At 45.3% G+C, this 19425-nt stretch overlaps 1 protein-coding gene across 1 annotated transcript in view; it reads left to right on the top strand.

Moving 5' to 3' along the window:
- sash1a (SAM and SH3 domain containing 1a) overlaps positions 1 to 19425 on the top strand; it is a 131594-nt gene that overhangs the window by 80840 nt on the left and 31329 nt on the right. The window contains 5 exon segments of the mRNA XM_078405532.1: positions 1320 to 1449; positions 5898 to 6271; positions 8720 to 8872; positions 13224 to 13350; positions 18180 to 18349. Of these exon segments, the coding sequence (XP_078261658.1) occupies positions 1320 to 1449; positions 5898 to 6271; positions 8720 to 8872; positions 13224 to 13350; positions 18180 to 18349 (954 nt within the window).

A 19425-nucleotide genomic window follows, 5' to 3' on the forward strand; every position in this document is an offset into this window, starting at 1 on the left:
CTGACCCGGCCTCGCCGCTGTACTCGCCTCGCCCCTGGCCTGGCCTCGTCGCTGGTCAGGTTCATTAAAGTTTAATTCTTTGATAATGGCCTAGATTTAGCCTAGTGCAAGAACCCAGATATTCTGTTCTGAGCCATAACTGAGTTGGGCAGAGGATGTGAGATTTTATGGTGAACTGGACAAGAAAATCATTATAGATGGCGTTATCTGTGATTGATATGTTGGATGTAATTGAGGCCCTGTGAGATGGGAGGTTCAAGTTGATGCCTGCTCGGATGAAATTGCTTGTTTCTGTGCTGATGTACGCCATGCACACTGTCATCCAAAGAGCAAATCTGTACTTTTCTATCAGCTTCAGGGTGCCACTATCTGTGGTCTTGATACCTGGGTCCACATTGTCCTCTCTCTATTTTTTACTCACTTACTTACTCAGGGACACCAGTGGCCACCAATATAGAGACAACAAGCACACTCAGTGAAGACTACAAATCAGGGATGTGCGTAATTTTCCCATTGCTAACTGCACCAAAGGGTGGTACGGTGGCGCAATGGTAGAGTTGCTGCCTTAAAGCGCCAGAGACCCGGGTTCGATCCTGACTACGGAGTTTGTATGTTCTCTCCATGACCTGCGTGGGGTTTCTCTGGGATCTCCGATTTCCTTCCACACTCCAAAGGCGTACAGGTTTGTTAGGTTAAGAAAATAACTGCAGATGCTGGTACAAATCGAAGGTATTTATTCACAAAATGCTGGAGTAACTCAGCAGGTCAGGCAGCATCTCGGGAGAGAAGGAATGGGTGACGTTTTGGGTCGAGACCCTTCTTCAGACTGATGTCAGGGGGGCGGGACAAAGGAAGGATTATAGGTGGAGACAGGAAGATAGAGGGAGATCTGGGAAGGAGGAGGGGAAGAGAGGGACAGAGGAACTACCTAAAGTTGGAGAAGTCGATGTTCATACCACTGTGCTGCAAGCTGCCCAGACGAAATATGAGGACCCAAAACGTCACCCATTCCTTCTCTCCCGAGATGCTGCCTGACCTACTGAGTTACTCCAACATTTTGTGAATAAATACCTTCGGTTTGTTAGGTTAATTGGCTTGGTACAAATGTAAATTGTCCCTCGTTTGTGTAGGATAGTGCAAGTGTGCGGGGATCGCTGTTCGGCGCGAACCCGGTGGGCTGAAGGGCCTGTTTCCGCGCTGTGCCTCTAAACTAAACTGATCTAAAATGTCAGATTATCATGTAGCAGCCACTCATTGAATCAGTTATAATGCAGCAGACTCATCAAGTTCCATGCAAATTATGCTTTTCACCTGTTTAGATATGGGAACAGTTGGATGATGATGTCCAAGAGGTGAAGTTTAAAAGGCTCCACAAGTTGGTTTCTTCAAAACGCAGATTAAAAAAGAAACTTGTCAAAGTGGAAGAAATAAAGAATGCACCTATTGCAGGTAAGCTGGAATAGATTGGGACAACATTGATGCATGTAAACCCATCAGACAAGCTAGATGCATAAAATTGTGTGCCGCAGTAGTGAGAAGAAGAGAATAAATAGTCCAGTTAAAAGCTAAACCACCTGATGAGATCGAGGGGACCCTTGGCATTCCCCATTTCTCTGCCTTCTCCAACCTCTGAACAACCCTTTTTGCCTCAAGAAAAAAACCCAGAAAATGATTGAAATGCTTAACAGGTCAGGCGGCATAGGTAGGAAAAGGGATGAAGTTCTGCAAAATGAATTTAGAGAGTTAGGCCAAAAGTTAGAAAGCAGCACCTCCAAGATAGCAATCTCCAGATTACTTCCAGTGCCACGTGCTAGTGGGTGTAGGAATAGGAAGATTGGACAGAGGTGGGTGGGAGGCAGGGATTCAGATTTTGAACCATTTGGGATCTCTTCTGGAGCAGAGGTGACCTGTACAAGAGGATGGGTTGCACCTGAACTGAAGGCCAACTTTGGTATTAGACAAGAACCTGCTAAAGCTGATTGATGTAGGTTATTTGAAGGCTGAGGGCCATACAGAAAATGGGATGCTTTGACAAAAGTTCAGGGTGTACATGTTCCTGTTAGAGTGAAAGAGTGAGGATAAATGGGTCCCTTTCAGAATGGCAGGCAGTGACTAGTGGGGTACAGCAAGGCTCGGTGTTGGGACCGCAGCTATTTACAATATACATCAATGACTTGGATGAAGGGATTAAAAGTACCATTAGCAAATTTGCCGATGATACAAAGCTAGGTGGCAGTGTGAACTGTGAGGAAGATGCTATGAGGTTGCAGGGTGACTTGGACAGGTTGTGTGAGTGGGTGGATGCATGGCAGATGCAGTTTAATGTAGATAAGTGTGAGGTTATCCACTTTGGTGGTAAGAATAAGAAGGCAGATTATTATCTGAATGGTGTCAAGTTAGGAAAAGGGGACGTACAACGTGATCTGGGTGTCTTAGTGCATCAGTCACTGAAAGGAAGCATGCAGGTACAGCAGGCGGTGAAGAAAGCCAATGGAATGTTGGCCTTCATAACAAGAGGAGTTGAGTATAGGAGCAAAGAGGTCCTTCTGCAGTTGTACAGGGCCCTAGTGAGACCGCACCTGGAGTACTATGTGCAGTTTTGGTCTCCAAATATTCTTGCTATTGAGGGCGTGCAGCGTAGGTTTACTAGGTTAATTCCCGGAATGGCGGGACTGTCATATGTTGAAAGACTGGAGCGACTAGGTTTGTATACACTGGCATTTAGAAGGATGAGAGGGGATCTTATAGAAAAGTATAAATTATTAAGGGGTTGGACACGTTAGAGGCAGGAAACATGTTCCCAATGTTGGGGGAGTCCAGAACCAGGGGCCACAGTTTAAGAATAAGGGGTAGGCCATTTAGAACAGAGATGAGGAAAAACTTTTTTAGTCAGAGTTGTGAATCTGTGGAATTCTCTGCCTCAGAGGGCAGTGGAGGCCAATTCTCTGAATATATTCAAGAGAGAGCTAGATAGAGCTCTTAAGGATAGCGGAGTCAGGGGGTATGGGGAGAAGGCAGGAACGGGGTACTGATTGAGAATGATCAGCCATGATCACATTGAATGGCGGTGCTGGCTCGAAGGGCCAAACGGCCTTCTCCTGCACCTATTTTCTATTGTCTATTTCTATTGTCTATTGAAAGGAAAGCAGGTGGGCATAAGGAAGCTTGGATGAGGCGAGGGGAAACATTTAATAGGAACCTGAGGGGCAACTTTTTCGCACTCAAGGTGGTGGGTTTATGGAACAAGCTGCCGGAGGAGGTAGTTGAGGCAGCTATTATAACAACATTTAAAAGCCATTTGGATAGGAATGTTTAAGGAATAAGGAAATGTTTAGAGGAATATCGACCAAACCCAGGCAGGTGCGACTGGTGTAGAAGGGGCATTTTGGTCAGCATGGCCAAGTTGGATCGAAGGGACTGTTTCCATTCTGTATGACTATAACCAATGGATACTTAGAAACGGCTTAAAGTGCTTATATTTGTCAACTCTTCACCCATCTTTTTTTTGCTGCTCCATACACCTCATTGAAAATAAAATGGTATCTCTGCCATGCACTGGCAGAGAAACATATAAGATAATTAGGGGATTGGACACATTAGAGGCAGGAAACATGTTCCCAATGTTGGGGGAGTCCAGAACAAGGGGCCACAGTTTAAGAATAATGGGTAGGCCATTTAGAACGGAGATGAGGAAGAACTTTTTCAGTCAGAGTGGTGAAGGTGTGGAATTCTCTGCCTCAGAAGGCAGTGGAGGCCAGTTCGTTGGATGCTTTCAAGAGAGAGTTGGATAGAGCTCTTAAGGATAGCGGAATGAGGGGGTATGGGGAGAAGGCAGGAACGGGGTACTGATTGAGAGTGATCAGCCATGATCGCATTGAATGGCGGTGCTGGCTCGAAGGGCTGAATGGCCTACTCCTGCACCTATTGTCTATTGTCTTCTTACCTGCAGTTCACTCCCCTCTACTTTCAGCCTGAAGAAGGGTCCCGACCTGAAACGTCACCCATCCGTTTCCTCTTGTATAAGACGTTGGTGAGAGTACATTTAGAATATTGTGTTCAGTTCTGGGCACCAAGCTATAGGAAAGATATTATCAAGCTTGAAAGGGTTCAGAAAAGATTTACGAGGATGTTGCCAGGACTAGAGGATGGTGCCAGGACTGGAGGGGTTAAGTAGGCTGGGTTTCTATTCCATGGAGTGTAGGAGGATGAGGGGAGATCTTATAGAGGTGTACAAAATCATGAGAGGAATAGATCGGGTAGATGCCCAGAGTAGGGGAATCGAGGACCTGAGGACATAGGTTCAAGGTGAAGGAGAAAAGATTTAATAGGGATCTGAGGGACAGCTTTTTCACACAGGGTGGTGGGTGTATGGAACAAGCTGCCAGAGGAGGTAGTTGAGGCTGGGACTATCCCATCGTTTAAGAAACAGTTGGACAGGTACAAGGATAGGACAAGTTTGGAGGGTTACGGACCAAGCGCAGGCAAATGGGACTAGGGTAACTGGGACATTGTTGGCCTGTGTGGGCGAGTTGGGCCGAAGGGCCTGTTTCCACACTGTATCAATCTATGACTATGACTCCAGTGATGCTGCCTGACCTGCTGAGTTATTCCCACGTTTTGTGTCCAACTTCTCCAAGCGGGCAGTTTAGTCAGCGGGATGTGATGCTTCATCACTAACGTGGCTTTCATTTATCGTAGTTTGAATGCAGCCACAGTTGATGCATCGGTTTGGTGTCTTAAGTTAGGAGATTGTTCAACAGCTCCACTGGATCAATCATTGTTGTGCAGAGCTCTTCCACTCCATCAGTTTGCATTTGCAAGCTGTGCATTGTTGTCATCATCATGGGAAATGCGTAAGTCAACCGGATGGATCTCGGCAGGAGGCTTTTTTGGTATTTCCATGTGCTGATTAAGTCAGACATGTCTTCTGTAAAATGTCAGCACTGTCGTCTTCATTTAACTAAACAGATGACACTGTGGGACATGGTTCTTGCTATTCATGTCCGAGGACCTTCTGGCAGCTTACAGTGCTACACAAAGCAAATTTCATTTTGTGAAAACATGCAGAAATACAAAACTGCAGATGCTGGCTTACCGAGGAAAGATGCAAAATGCTGGGGTAACTCAGCGGGTCAGGGAGTATCCCTGGAGAACATGGATCGGTTATGCTCTGGGTCGGAAGATGAATCCCGACCCAAAGCGTCACCCATCCATGTTCTCCGGGGATGTGGCCTGACCCGCTGAGTTACTCCAGCATTTGGTGTCTTTCCTTTCATTTCGTGAATCTGACTGCCTCCTCCGACAGGGATTTTCAGGCCTGCGCACGATGCCTATCCCTTAAAGAACCACCTTACTTTACAAGTAGCTGCTGCAACCTGGCAGGGGGTTGCAAGTTTGCTGGATTTTGCGGAGCAGGCTGGGGAAACCTCCACCAGGTGGCCTAATGCTGGAAGCAGAGAGTAAATGTTTCACTCATGTGGAGGGGCGGAGCAAGAGCTGGGAGGAGGCTGAGAATTAAGTGAGTCACGTTCGGTGCCTCAGACATTAAGTGGCCTTTGTGGGTATGAAACCCACTGTACAGCATTCCAGTTGGAGAAGAAAGCCAGTAGTGCAGGTTTCAATTCCGACAAGCTCAGGCAACTATCGGATTGCAATGCAAAGCAAAGTTGTTTAACACGTCACAAAATTTGCCTGTGCTTTTTTCCCTCAATAATTAACAGGTTTATATTGTATAGTCTTGTGCTGTGAATATCTATCCTCCATTAACACAGTTACGTGGTGAAGCTGATTTGGAAAATCTCCTTCAGTGTTTGTCTGCTGGTTGTTGAAGTGATTGGCTTGGTTTGGCAGGTGCTGAGTTTCTATATTTTTTCTTTGTCTTCCTCTCGCCCGTCCAGAAAGCACTTGTGATGGGACCTGCAGCAAACAGGTGGAGTCTCCACAGGATGAAAGATCGCTGAGCTTTTTCAGGCTAAAGGGCAACAAGGCACAAATCTGCTCGAACGAGTCATTACAGAAAACTCCTGTGGAAGATCCTGCACCCTCGACTACCCTTTGTGGCTCCCTGTCTCCCAGCAGCCTGGAAGGACAGACTGGGAAGAAACTTCTCAAGCCACTTCACTTGTCATCTGAGATTGGTGCCATAATGCCTCCAAAGAAATCTGGGAAAAACTATTCTGACTCTGAGTGCAGAGAAGGCAAGTCACACAAGGCTTCTCACTCGCCGACTGACAGTGAGCTGTTCAGAAGCCCGACGTCTCAGAGTCATGGGGTAAGTGGAAGGTCTGGGATAACAAGGGGTATAATTAGTGAATTAATGGCATTTGATCAGAGTATAGCAAAGTAGTCCTATTGGTGTATGCGTCGTAACTCTGCCAGCTCTTTGAAGAGCTGTCCAAATTTGTTGTATTTCTTTGATCACATAAACATTTACTTTTATTATTCCACACTTGCATATTATACTGTCCAACCCATTGATAATGTAATAACTGCCTGCATGTGGTGTTTTTTTTCATTCACATATGTACGCAGACACCGCCACACGTGCGCACACACAGGCACATACACATACACTCACATAGACAAACACACACAGGCACACATACATGGGCACACGCACACACAAGCACACACACAGACAGTCACACAGACAGACAAACAGCCAGTCACACAGACACAGACAGTCACATAGACACAGACAGTCACACGGACACAGACGCACGCACATACGTGTAAATTTAATTGCAGGTAGTTTATACCACATTGCAACTTCTGTCAGTGCCAGTGTTTAAAATTAAAGATAAGGGATGTCAATGCATCTGGAATATCTGGATTTTCAAGAGAGTGTTGGTGAGATCCTATCTGAAATAACTTTTTGGGGTTGGGGCACAATATGTTACAACATTTCATTGGTTAAAGAATAGAAAACAGAATAGAATTTAAAAGCTTATTTTCAGGTTGGCAGGCATTACCAGTGGTTAGCACAAGGATCGTTGCTAGGACATGAGCTACATAGGGTTATAGCATGGGAAGAAATGAGCTTAAGCAATCTTTGATGTAGAATGAATTAGGAAGTTTAAGATGTGAAGCTGATATAATGATTCTACAAAGAAATATCCAAGGATTAACTGAGCAGACAAGAAGATTGATGGACTTTCATTTGGGGAAGAGCAAGGTTATTTGTCTTTGTATAAAGAATAGAAAAGAAGAATACTTTGGAAATGGTGAAAAAGATACCCTGGGATATTTTGGTGTACTGTACATAAATGATATTCAGGATTATTATAGTATACTACATAAATGATATTCAAGAGTATTCTGGTATACTACATAAATGATATTCAGGAGTATTCTGGTGTACTCTACATGGAATTGGAAATAGATGTACAGGCAATTAAGAGGATAAATTATATGATCGTTTTTATTGCGAGAGGTTACAATACATGAGCGAAAAAGTCTTGCAATTTGAAAGGACTTTAATGGGCCACACTCGGAATACAATGTGCAATTTATGTCCACACACTAAGAACGAATCATACTTGTATTGGAGTTTGTGCAGTGTAATTTCTGAATTGATGATTGTTCTGTGAGGAGAGATTGAATAGGAGATTACTGGAGATTAGAAGAATGAGAAGTAGATCTCTAAATCTAAAATCTAAAATCTAAATCTGATCACGATGAACATCCAAGAGCTAGCAGGCTATGTGACTGAATCTGTTCCTTTACTGGAGAGTCTTGGGCTCAGGGTAAGGTATAAACTGTTCAGAGATGAAATGAGGAGAAATGTATTCGATCTGTGTCCTTCACCTCTGGGGTCACTTACATAATGGTTTTCATTGCACGTTGTAAACCATTTGAGTTTTTGCTACTGCAAATATCTTCATGAACGTTTTTGTACAAGATTTGTGTTTCCAGATTACTTTATCTTAAATTCAAGTCTTCAAACTGGTGTACTAGAATTTGAACTCCTTGCCTGCTTTATTAGTGCAAATTTGGGGCCCAATAGCGTATTCATTTCAAACATGAATGAAAATCAAAGAATTATTTACAGTGGCAATTTAAACTGATATCAGAAGATGTTGTAAAAACTCAGCAGGTCAGCAGTATCAGTGAAAAAAGAAACAGAGTAATTACTTTATCATTTCCCCACATCCAGCCCATATCAACATAACGAACAAATCTTATCATCATAAAATGAAGCTGTATCATCGATGTTGGACGGCTTTGAGATTCAAAAGGAAGCATGGTGGCACAGCAGTAGAGTTGCTGCGTTACAGCGCCAGAGACCCGGGTTCAATCCTGACTACGGGTGCTGTCTGTGCGGAGTTTGTACGTTCTCCCTGTGACCGACTGGGTATTCTCTGGGTGCTCCGGTTTCCTCCCACACTCCAACGACACGCAATTTTGTGAGTTACTTGGCTTCAGTAAAGATTGTAAACTGTCCCTAGTGAATAGGATAGTGCTAGTTGACAGGGTGATCGCTGGTCGGCGCGGACTCAGTGGGCCGAAGGGCCTGTTTCCGCACTGTATCTTGAAACTAAACTCAACTAATTCAGATCTCCGTCTAATTTCTTTGCTCCAACTTGCAATATATTCCCCCCCCCCCCCCCTAGAAAACATGATTGTAGCCTGACCTGATCTCCACTAATCTGGAATGAGAGATGTGAGATGTGTATGGAGTTTTGTAGAATAAATGACGATGTCTATTTTACCCCTGCAGTGTGATTGTAAAGACAGCACCAGCACCGAAAAGGGGGGCACGGCGAAATCCCCCACAAATTCACGGAAATCACTGAGCAGAAAGGTCAAGTCGGTAAAAGAAACTGTCAGAAGGAAGATTACAAAGACATACAGTAGTACCCCAACTCCCCAGGCAAGTAAACCCAAACTTTCCACTCCCTCTTGAAAGGACATCTAGTCAACCAGGTTTAGTTCTCTTGGGATCGTTCCTCCTTCCATGTCTCAGCATCTTGTGTCTCTCAATCCACACATGAAGTCTGTGTTATTTGGGCAGCACGGTGGCACAGTGGTAGAGATATAGACCCGGGTTCGATCCTGACTACGGGTGCTGTCTGTACGGAGTTTGTACGTTCTCCCCGTGAAGTACGTGGGTTGTCTCCAAGATCTTCGGTTTCCTCCCACATTCCAAAGACGTACAGGTATGTAGATTAATTGGCTTGGTAAATGTTAAAAAAATTGTCCCTAGTGTGTGTAAGATAGTGTTAATATGCGGGGGATCACTGAGCGGTGCGGACTCGGGCCGAAGGGCCTGTTTCTGCGCTGTATCTCTATAAACTAAACTAAAGTGCCTCTTCCTTTATCTCTGCATCAAAGGAGCGGTGTAAATTCAGCTGGTTGTTAAGCAGTTATTGGTGGTTGTTAAACAATTAATCTCTGACTCTAAACAGTGTGAGGAATTATTCACTGCAAGCACTCAACATATGGCCAGGGACATTATCATTTGTAAAACAAAGTCTCTTGTTTGGTTTGTCATCACGGAGGCTTTAGTCTCAGGCCAAGTTTTCACTGGAGTACAAACTTAGGAAAAAGAAGCGGGTTGAAAAACCATTTCAACAAGCCCAATTTAGTTAAGGTAAAGTTGATAGCTCAAGAGCAACCCTGTTGTGAAGGTAGACACAAAATGCTGGAGTAACTCAGCGGGACAGGCAGCATCTCCGGAGAGAAGGAATGGGTGACGTTTCGGGTTGAGACCCTTCTTCAAACCCTACAACCCTGTTGTGAATACTGGTAGTGTGATAGCATGAGAACATTTTGGAAAGGCAGATGCCACATCGTTTATTTCACGGTTGGCAGGTATTACCAGGGGTCTGCGCAAGGCTCGGACATGAGCTACGTAGGGTTATAACATGGGAAGAAATGAGCGTAAGCAATCTTTGAGTTTGTGGATAATGCAGAACTAATTGGGAAGTTTTGGTGTGAAGCTGATATAAAAATTTTATTAAGAAATATCCACGGATTAACTGAGCGGACAAGAAGATTAAAGGACTTTCATCTGGGGAAGATCAAGGCTATTTGTTTTTGAAAAAAAATAGAAAAGAGGAATACTTTGGAAATGGTGACAAAGATACTCAGGAGTGTTATGGTATAGTGTACATAAATGATATTCAGGGGTATTCTGGTGTACTCTACATGGAGTGTTTTTATTTAATAGTTGGACAATGGTGCAGCTGCTATAGCTACTGCCACACAGCTCCCGTGGCTCGGGTTCAATCCTGACCTTGGATACTGTCTGTTTGATGTTTGCATGTTCTCCCTGTCCCTGCCTGAGTTTTCTCTGGGCGCCGAAGTTTTCTCTTATATTTTAAAACAGTGCTGTTTGATCGGTGTAAATTGTAAATTTACCACTGTAAATTGGCCCTGGTGGCAGAATTTATGGGATGAGTGTGTTTATCCTGTTATTATGAAGGTGCGGAGAATAATAATGGGATTAGCATAGTATTGATGTAAATGGGTGCTTAGTGGCTAGTGTGGGCTGAAGGGCCTGTTCCTGAAATGGAATTAATCTCTGACTTTAGTATATTAATGTCACTGGCCACCACCAGAGAATGGGATCCAAACTTTCTATAAAGTTGCTGCTCACTACTGCGGTCTGGAATCAGTGACAGGTCTCTTGCTGTGTGCAGCCATAGCTGTCTTGTAAGCTGCCCTTCTAAAACATTCTTCTATATCCTCTGCATCATGTATGCTTTCAAGAGAGAGCTGGATAGAGCTCTTAAGGATAGCGGAGTGAGGGGGTATGGGGAGAAGGCAGGAACGGGGTACTGATTGAGAGTGATCAGCCATGATCGCATTGAATGGCGGTGCTGGCTCGAAGGGCTGAATGGCCTACTCCTGCACCTATTGTCTATTGTCTATTGTCTATAACCTCAGTCTTAATGAAGCTGGCACCTGCCCTGTGTCTCACACGTGCGACTACCTGATGGCAAATGCAATGCCAGCATTTATGTCGAGAGGACTAGAATATAACATCAGGGTTGTAATGCTGAGGCTTTTTAAGGCACTGGTCGAACCGCATTTGTGGTATGATGAGAAGTTTTGGGCCCCATATCTGAGGATGTGCTGGCGCTGGAGAGGGTCCCCGGGAGGTTTACGAGAATGATCCCAGAAAGTATTGGGTTAACGTATGATGAGCGTTTGACGGCATTGGGCCTGTACTCGCTGGAGTTTAGAAGAATGAGGGGGGACCTCATTGAAACTTACCAAATAGTGAAAGTCCTGGTTAGAAAGGATGTGGAGAGTATGTTTCCACTAGTGGGAGAGTCTAGGACCAGAGGTCATCGCCTCAGAATAAAAGATGTACCTTTAGAAAGGAAATGAGAGGAATGTCTTCAGTCAGAGGGTGGTGAATCTGTGGAATTCATTGTCACAGAGGGCTGTGGAGGCCAAGTAAATGGGTACCTTTAAAGCGGAGATTGACAGATTCTTGATTAGTACGGGTGTCAAAGGTCATGGGGAAAAGACAGGAGAATGGAGTTGAGAGGGAAAGATAGATCAGCCATGATTGAATGGTGGAGTTGACTTGATGGGTCGAATGGCCTAATTCTACTCCTATAACTTATGAAGTTGCGTTACTTTATGTTTGGTGGCTGTGGCAGAACCTGCAGCTACATGTGAAGCTTAAGTCACAATGTCACTTCATCCTCGCTGCCCACGTGTTCGTTCACTTTTTCCTTTCAATCAGTTTGCAGTTTATGAGTATCTCAAAAGAGAAAGGACCTGGGAACAAGATTACACGGAGGGAGTGTGAGATTGTAAGGAGGAAGTGAGGTGGAAGAAGATGGAATATTGCCATCTTCCATGATCTCAGCCCTTGTTGCTGGATGCACAGTTGGCATTGGCTGCGTCATTGATGGCAGTGCCACTTCCACCAAAGGGTCAAGCAGAGGTTTCCCTCTCAGTTTTGTGCACCGGCCCCTTCTACAGAAGGGAGAGAAGTGTGTTGGCAAGTGTTTTGCTGTCTCTTTGGGCCAAAGCGATTGGCGTAATTTTGCGGCTTCCAAAGCAGTAAAATGTGGATGTCAAAGCACGAGCCTGTCCTAGGATTCTGAGGGTGAGACGAGTCAGTGAGCATTAGGTATGAACCCTGGTGGATAGAATTTATGGAAAACAAGTGATGGCAGTGTGGTTTCTAGTGGGAAGATGAGTGATGAATATGTGGTTCACTGAGCAGCAGTTGAGATGTGATTCAGTTAGTGGGAATAGCATTCACTGGCCTGACTATGCATGTGAAATATTGAAATGTTTGCAGCAACTTGAGACTCAACTACTCCCGTTGACAACTGTGGTTATCTAATCTCACTGCTGCCCACACCTCTCCTACTCTGCTACGGAAAGAGCACATCTCCTCATCTCCTCCACGCAGGCACCTCGTGCAGCTTTGGAGATTTCCTAGAGCCCATTGAGGTTCCATTATCACAGCTCGCTCATCAACAGGGGCGGCACAATGGCGCAACGGTAGAGTTGCCGCATTACAGCGACAGAGACCCAGGTTTGATCCTGACCACAGGTGCTGTCTGTACGGAGTTTGTATGTTATCCCTGTGACCGCGTGGGTTTTTTCCGGGTGCTCTGGTTTCCACCCACACACCAAAGACGCCCAGATTTATAGGTTAATTGGCTTCTGTAAATTGTCTCTAGTGTATAGAATAGAACTAGTGTACAGGTGATCGTGGTCGGCGTGGACTCGGTGGGCCGAAGGGGCTGTTAGCACCCTGTATCTTTAAACTAAACTAAACTGAACAACATTCTCCACCACCCAATCCAGCCACGGTGCTCCCTATCCTCTACTAACAAGCGTAGGATGGCTTTAAATAGTACAAGTTGCTTTTAGGTGGCGCCAGCTCTCATATTGGTTCCCATTTGTGGCAAGTTGTAATCATATTCATTAGCATGGAGCTCGATGTTAATGTGCGACCTGCACCAGAGCTTGTGGTCAAGTTAATCTTGTGTGGCTCCCTGCTGCTTGCAAGGACTCAATTTTAGCCAGATGTGTTTTCTATTTTTGTAGGTTGTGTAATAAAGATAATAGTTAGTTGAATGGTGCACACAAGTGAGTTTCCATTCATTAGGTTAGCGTCAGGACACACGTTAAGGCCATCAAGAAGAGAAACCTGCGGCTTGCTCAGGAGGTGGCAGGAGAAACAGGAAGCGACGGAGACTCTATATGTTGGTAAAGCTGTTAATTGCCTCCTTTTCTCCCCACAGTTGTCGTCCGAAGGAATGGTGCCCACTGTCCAATCTCCTGAACCAGCTGACCGATCCAGACTCAAGCTGGCTGGTGGTGGCTCAGTGGAGAGTCTGCGGAGCTCCTTGAGTGGCCAGAGTTCAATGAGTAAGAAGACTTCCATCTTTCCACTACAGTTACCAAAATTACTGGGTTCTCTTGGAGTCACTTTCAAAAAGAATATCCTGGGAACTAAAGTTTTGGGAGGCTGCAGACCTGGTTCATTTTTCTTTTGAATGGGGAAGGCGAGGAAAAGTCACATTTGACAATGGTTTCAGGACCTCCCATTCATTAACAGGGAAAAGTAAAGAGCATTTGGATGATTAAAGTACAAATAAAGTCAGGTTGTCTGGTTGTCAGGCAAAGTACTAAGATTTTCCCAACCCTGAACATTGATATGGTCTGCATCCTCTTCCAGTGCCAATCCCCACTCCCATTCCTATTCTCCAACTCTTTTCCCACAGCAACACCTAACCTCTCCCCCCCCCCCCGCTCCCTCCCCCTGGAGGATAACACCAGTCATTGCCCATTCCCGAGCCCCACATAGTTTTTCATGTATTTCTGACCAGTCATGTTATCTCTTTCAAGACTCCACCCCCCCTCCCTCCCCTCTACTCATAACTTTCTGCCCTACTGCATGTCATCAACAAATACAGTCACGACCCACTCGTTAAATCATCAAAGTGGATTATAAATAGTTGAAGCCGTAACCCTGGTTCCTGAGGTACACCACAGGTTATTCATTGCAAACACGAGAACGACCCATTCATCTCAATGTTTTTTTAACTTTATTAGTTGCCAGTCCTCTCTCCATGCCAATACATTACCTCCAACCTCAACTCCTGTGCAACAATCTTTTATGTGGCATCTTCTCGGATGCCTGTAGAAATCTAAATATTCAACCAGTGCCCTTTTGTTCACCCTATACGTTACATCCTCAAAGGACTCCAGAAAATTTGCTAAACAGAATTTCCAATCGCAAAACCACAGTGACAACACAGTGGCGCCTCTGGTAGAGTCTCACAGTACTGGAGATCCAGGTTCGATCCTGACTTCGGGTGCTGTTTATGTGGAGTTTGCACGTTCTCACTGTGACCACGTGGGTTTCCACTGGATGTTCCGGTTTCCTCCCACATCCCAAAGACGCGCGAGTTTATAGGATGATTGATCTCTGCAAAATTTCCCCTATCGTTTAGGGAACTACATAGTGGAATTACACAGAACTAGTGTGAACGGGTGATCTATGTTCGGCGTGGACTTGGTGGGCCAAAGAACCTGTTTCCATGCTGCATCTCTAAACTAAACCGAAATCATGCTGACTCTGACAAAAATATGATTTTCCAACTATCCTGCTATTAACTCATAAATTAAAAATATATTCCCAGTCACTGACTTTATGCAAAGTGACCAATATTTTCCGGCTTTGTGTTAGCTGCACTCCTTGGATAATGGCATTACGCTTGCTAATCGCAGCCAATGCATCCAACTTCAAACCAAGCACTTACTATAATAGCAAGCCATCAGATCCAGGAGACATAGCAGGTTTAGCTCCATAAACGAGCTGAGTATATTTTCTCTGGTGACAGAAATTACTTTGAGTGCAGCCTCCCCATGAAGACCAATCCAACTTAGTGATTTAGAAATGCTGGCCTTTCTCCATTTTCCATTATATATATTCGTTTTTATATACACTATTTTGAGCCAAAACATTATGACCACTGACAAGTGAAGTGAATAACATTGATTGTCTTGTTACAATGGCACCTGTCAAGGGATGGGATATATTAGGCAGCGTGAACAGTCAGTTCTTGAAGTTGATGTGTTGGATGCAGGAAAAATGGGCAGGAGTAAAGACCTGAGAGACTTTAACAAGGGCCAAATTGTTATGGCCAGACGACTGGGTCAGAGCATCTCTGAAACGGCAAGGCTTGTGGGGTGCTCCTGGTCAGCAGTGGTGAGTACCTACCGATAGTGGTCCGAGGAGGGACAAACCACAAATCGGCGACAGGGTGTTGGGCGCCCACGGCTCATTGATGCGCGAGGGCAACAAAGACTATCCAGTCTGGTCCGAACCGACAGAAGGTCTACTGTGACACAAGTCACAGAAAATTTTAATGATGGTCATGGGAGGAATGTGTCACAATACACAGTGCATCGCACCCTGCTGCGTATTGGGCTGCGTCGCCAAAGACCGGTCAGAGTGCCCATGATGACCCCTGTCCACCGTCAAAAGCGTCTACGTTGGGCAAGCGAGCGTCGGAACTGGACCTTGGATCAATGGAAGAAGGTCGCCTGGTCCCGTTTTCTTTTGGATCACGTGGATGGCTGTGTACGTATGTGCTGTTTACCTGGGGAAGTGATGGCACCAGGATGCACTGTGGGAAGACGACAAGCTGGTGGAGGGAGTGTGATGCTCTGGGCAAATTTCTGCTGGGAAACCCTGGGTCCGGCCATTCATGTGGATGTCATTTTGACACGTGTCACCTATCTAAACATCGTTGCAGACCAGGTACACCCCTTCATGGCAATGGTATTCCCTGATGGCAGTGGCCTCTTTCAGCAGGATAATGCACCCTGCCACACTGCACATATTGTTCAGGAATGGTTTGAGGAACATGATGAAGTGTTCACGGTGTTGCCCTGGCCTCCAAATTCTCCAGATCTCAATCCGATTGTGCATCTGTGGGATGTGCTGGATCGACAAGTCCGAACCACGGTGGCTCCACCTCACAACTTACAGGACTTGAAGGATCTGCTGCTAATGTTTTGGTGCCAGATACCACAGGACACCTTCAGGGGTCTTGTAGAGTCCATGCCTTGGCAGGTCGGCGCTGTTTTGGCGGCACTCGGAGGACCAACAGCATATTAGGCAGGTGGTCATAATGTTTTGGCTCATCAGTGTGTGTGTGTGTGTGTGTGTGTGTGTGTGTGTATATATATATATATACATATCAAGTCAAGTCAAGTCAATTTTTTTTGTATAGCACATTTAAAAACAACCCATGTTGACCAAAGTGCTGCACATCTGGATAGCAACAGCCTATGTTAATCCCTAATGGATGATTTTGGGGAATTAATAATGGAAAATGGAGAAAGGCCAGCATTTCTAAATCACTAAGTTGGATTGGTCTTCATGGGGAGGCTGCATTCAAAATAATTTCTGTCACCAGAGAAAATATACTCAGCACATTAATGGAACTAAACCTGGTACATCTCCTGGATTTGATGGCTTGCTATTAAAGTAAGTGCTTGGTTTGAAGTTGGATGCATTGGCTGTGATTTGCAAGTCCATTATCCAAGGAGTGCAGCTAACACATAGCAGGAAAGGATTGGCCACTTTGCATCAAGTCAGTGACTGGGAATATGCTGAAGCTATAATTACACCAGCAGAAATTTTATAGAATTAGGGGAGGGCAAAGATCAGATCATTGAAATAGGGAATAGGGTGGAATGGAGAATCTGCCAAGGAGGAGGATGGGGGAAAACTGAACACAAGGAGATGTTGGGCATCAAAAGGCAACAGAAATGTTTCGGGGGAGGGTGGGGGGGGATTACACCACAATGCAGAGATGGGGAAGTAATTGGAATAAATGGGGAGAAATTGGATTGTGATGCAGAAATGTGGGGCGAATGGATGCATTGGGGTGATGAAGGGGGCAATTGGAACAGAATGGGATGGTGTGAGTTAATTGTGTCAATATCGGAGGATGGAGGGATTTGGACCAGAATGGGAAGATGAAGGGCAATGGACCAGATTGCACCAGAGTGGGGTGGGGTGGGGGGGTGGTTCATTGTACCATAACGGGATGTTGGGTATGTAATTAGACCAGAATGGGAAGTTTGGGAGCAATTGTTTAACAGTAGTGAGTTGAGGGGCAATTGTTTGATAACACGGAATGTGAGCAGTTGTTCATAATGTAGAGATGGCAGGTAATGGTTCCACAGTGGGGAGATGGGGCAATTGTCCACAATGGGTAAGTGGGGACAATTGTCCACAGTGGGGAGAAAGGCAAAAACATCTCCACAATGGGGAGATGGGGAGGGGAAAGGAGACAACAATGGGGAGGTTGGGGGGGAAAGGAGACAACAATGGGGAGGTTAGGGGGGGGGGGTGTGGAATTAGAACATAACAGGAAAGTGGAAAATGGAACATCACAAGAAAACAATCAGAGTGTAATGAGAAGATGGTTGGGGAAATTAAACCGCAGTGGGAAGGTGGAGCGGGGAGAGGTCAGGTGAAAGGATCACAGTGGGAGGAGGGGAATGTCTGCACCAACGGAGGGCAGAATTTAGTCATGGGGGTGGGGACCATAGAGGAGGGAGGGAGATGGGAACGAATGAATGAATAAGTTTATTGGCCAAGTATGTGCATATACAAGGAATGTGCCTTAGTGTTCCGCTCACAAATGACAACACAAACATACAGTTAACAATTTAGAATAAAGCATAAACACTTCAAAACAATAAGGATACACCATTACGGTCTAAACATGTGGGTGAAAATAAACCAGAGCACAAAAGAGACTACAGACTTTGGTTATTGAGTAGAACTATCACTCGTGGGGAAAAAAGCTGTTTTTATGTCTGGCTGTGGCTGCTTTGACAGTCCGAAGCATTGGATTACAGAAGTTGGGAAGAGGGATTGGTCGAGGAGAAGAGAGTCAAATCACGAGATCGGAGCACAACTGGTGGGGTTTGAAAAAGGAGGGATAGAATCAGGTCACAACAATGAAAAAGGAAGCATCAGACAACAGGGTAATGTGCCGGGCAGAAACTGGCCCTAGGGTCGGGGGATAGAGTGCAGAACTGAGAGCAATTTGGGAGTACACGGCCACACTTTGCAAGGCTGTACAAGGCTGTAAGTACAAGTACCTGGGGAGGGAGACTGCACTGTTATTGCCATGCATTTTACCACCTGTTCTCACTCTCCATTTCAGGCGGTCAAACAGTGAGCACCACAGACTCATCAGCCAGCAACAGAGAGAGCGTGAAGTCAGAAGATGGGGAGGAGGAGGAGTCCGCCTACCAGGGGCCTTTCTGTGGCCGTGCGAGAGTCCACACTGATTTTGTCCCAAGCCCATACGACACGGATTCACTGAAACTCAAGGTACCAAATGCATCTTCGCTTTATCTGTGTGCTTCTAGGAGGCCCCCAAGAAAATGAACACATGCAGAATATTTATGGTACTGAATGGAATGTTGAATAACATATATCTGAATGAGTCACGCATCCCCCAGATCAGAGCCATCAATAGATTGTTCTAGAGCCATGCATGACTAGAATGTAGGAATCATTCATTTCGCATTGGGCGGCACGATAGCGCAGCGGTAGAGTTGCTGCCTGACAGCGCCAGAGACCCGGGATCGATCCTGTCCATGGGTGCTGTCTTTACGGAGTTTGTACGTTCTCCCTGTAATCTGCGTGGATTTTCTCCGGGAGCTCCAGTTTCCTCCCACACTCCAAAGACATGCTTAATAAGGCTTATTGGCTTATGTAAAATTGAAAATTGTCCTTAGTGTGTGTAGGATAATGTTAGCGTACGGGTATCGATTGTCGGCACGGACATGGCGGGGTGTATCTCTAAACTAAACTAAATTAGCTCTGCTTGATGTCTTGTTTCTCCTCTGCTAAAACTACCTTCTGCTCAGTGATCCTGGAGAGTTCATTTGGTCCATGAAACCCATCCTAGAGACCATTTCGACAAAGCAACTGGCCAACTAACTTACCCTCCTAGCTATCAGTGCTGGAAGACCCTGGAAATAGGTCCCTGTGCTGAAGTCTTGCCCTCCCCATTTTACGATTGAACATGTTACTTGCCTTCCAAGCCTCCACTATTTTCTAGTTCCAAACTATTGGTGTCCCATTCTAGTCTGGCAATATTGCCCTTCATTTTGAGGTGCAATGTATGTCAAGCCTTTCGTTATGATTGTGCACGATACGTGGGATGCAATTTAAATAAATGAACCATTGTGTTCAGGAGTGGTCTGCAGAAATATCTGTCTGGGATGGTGGTTTCAACTTTCTGGGACCCCAGCTATTTACAATATATATTAACGATTTAGACGAAGGAATTAAATGTAACATTTCCAAGTTTGCGGATGACACAAAGCCGGGTGTCAGTGTGAGCTTTGAGGAGGATGCTATGAGGCTGTAGGGTGACTTGGATAGGTTGGGTGAGTGGG

Source organism: Rhinoraja longicauda, chromosome 9 (genome assembly GCF_053455715.1).
Source record: "Rhinoraja longicauda isolate Sanriku21f chromosome 9, sRhiLon1.1, whole genome shotgun sequence".
In the NCBI taxonomy this organism is placed as follows: Eukaryota; Metazoa; Chordata; class Chondrichthyes; order Rajiformes; family Arhynchobatidae; genus Rhinoraja; species Rhinoraja longicauda.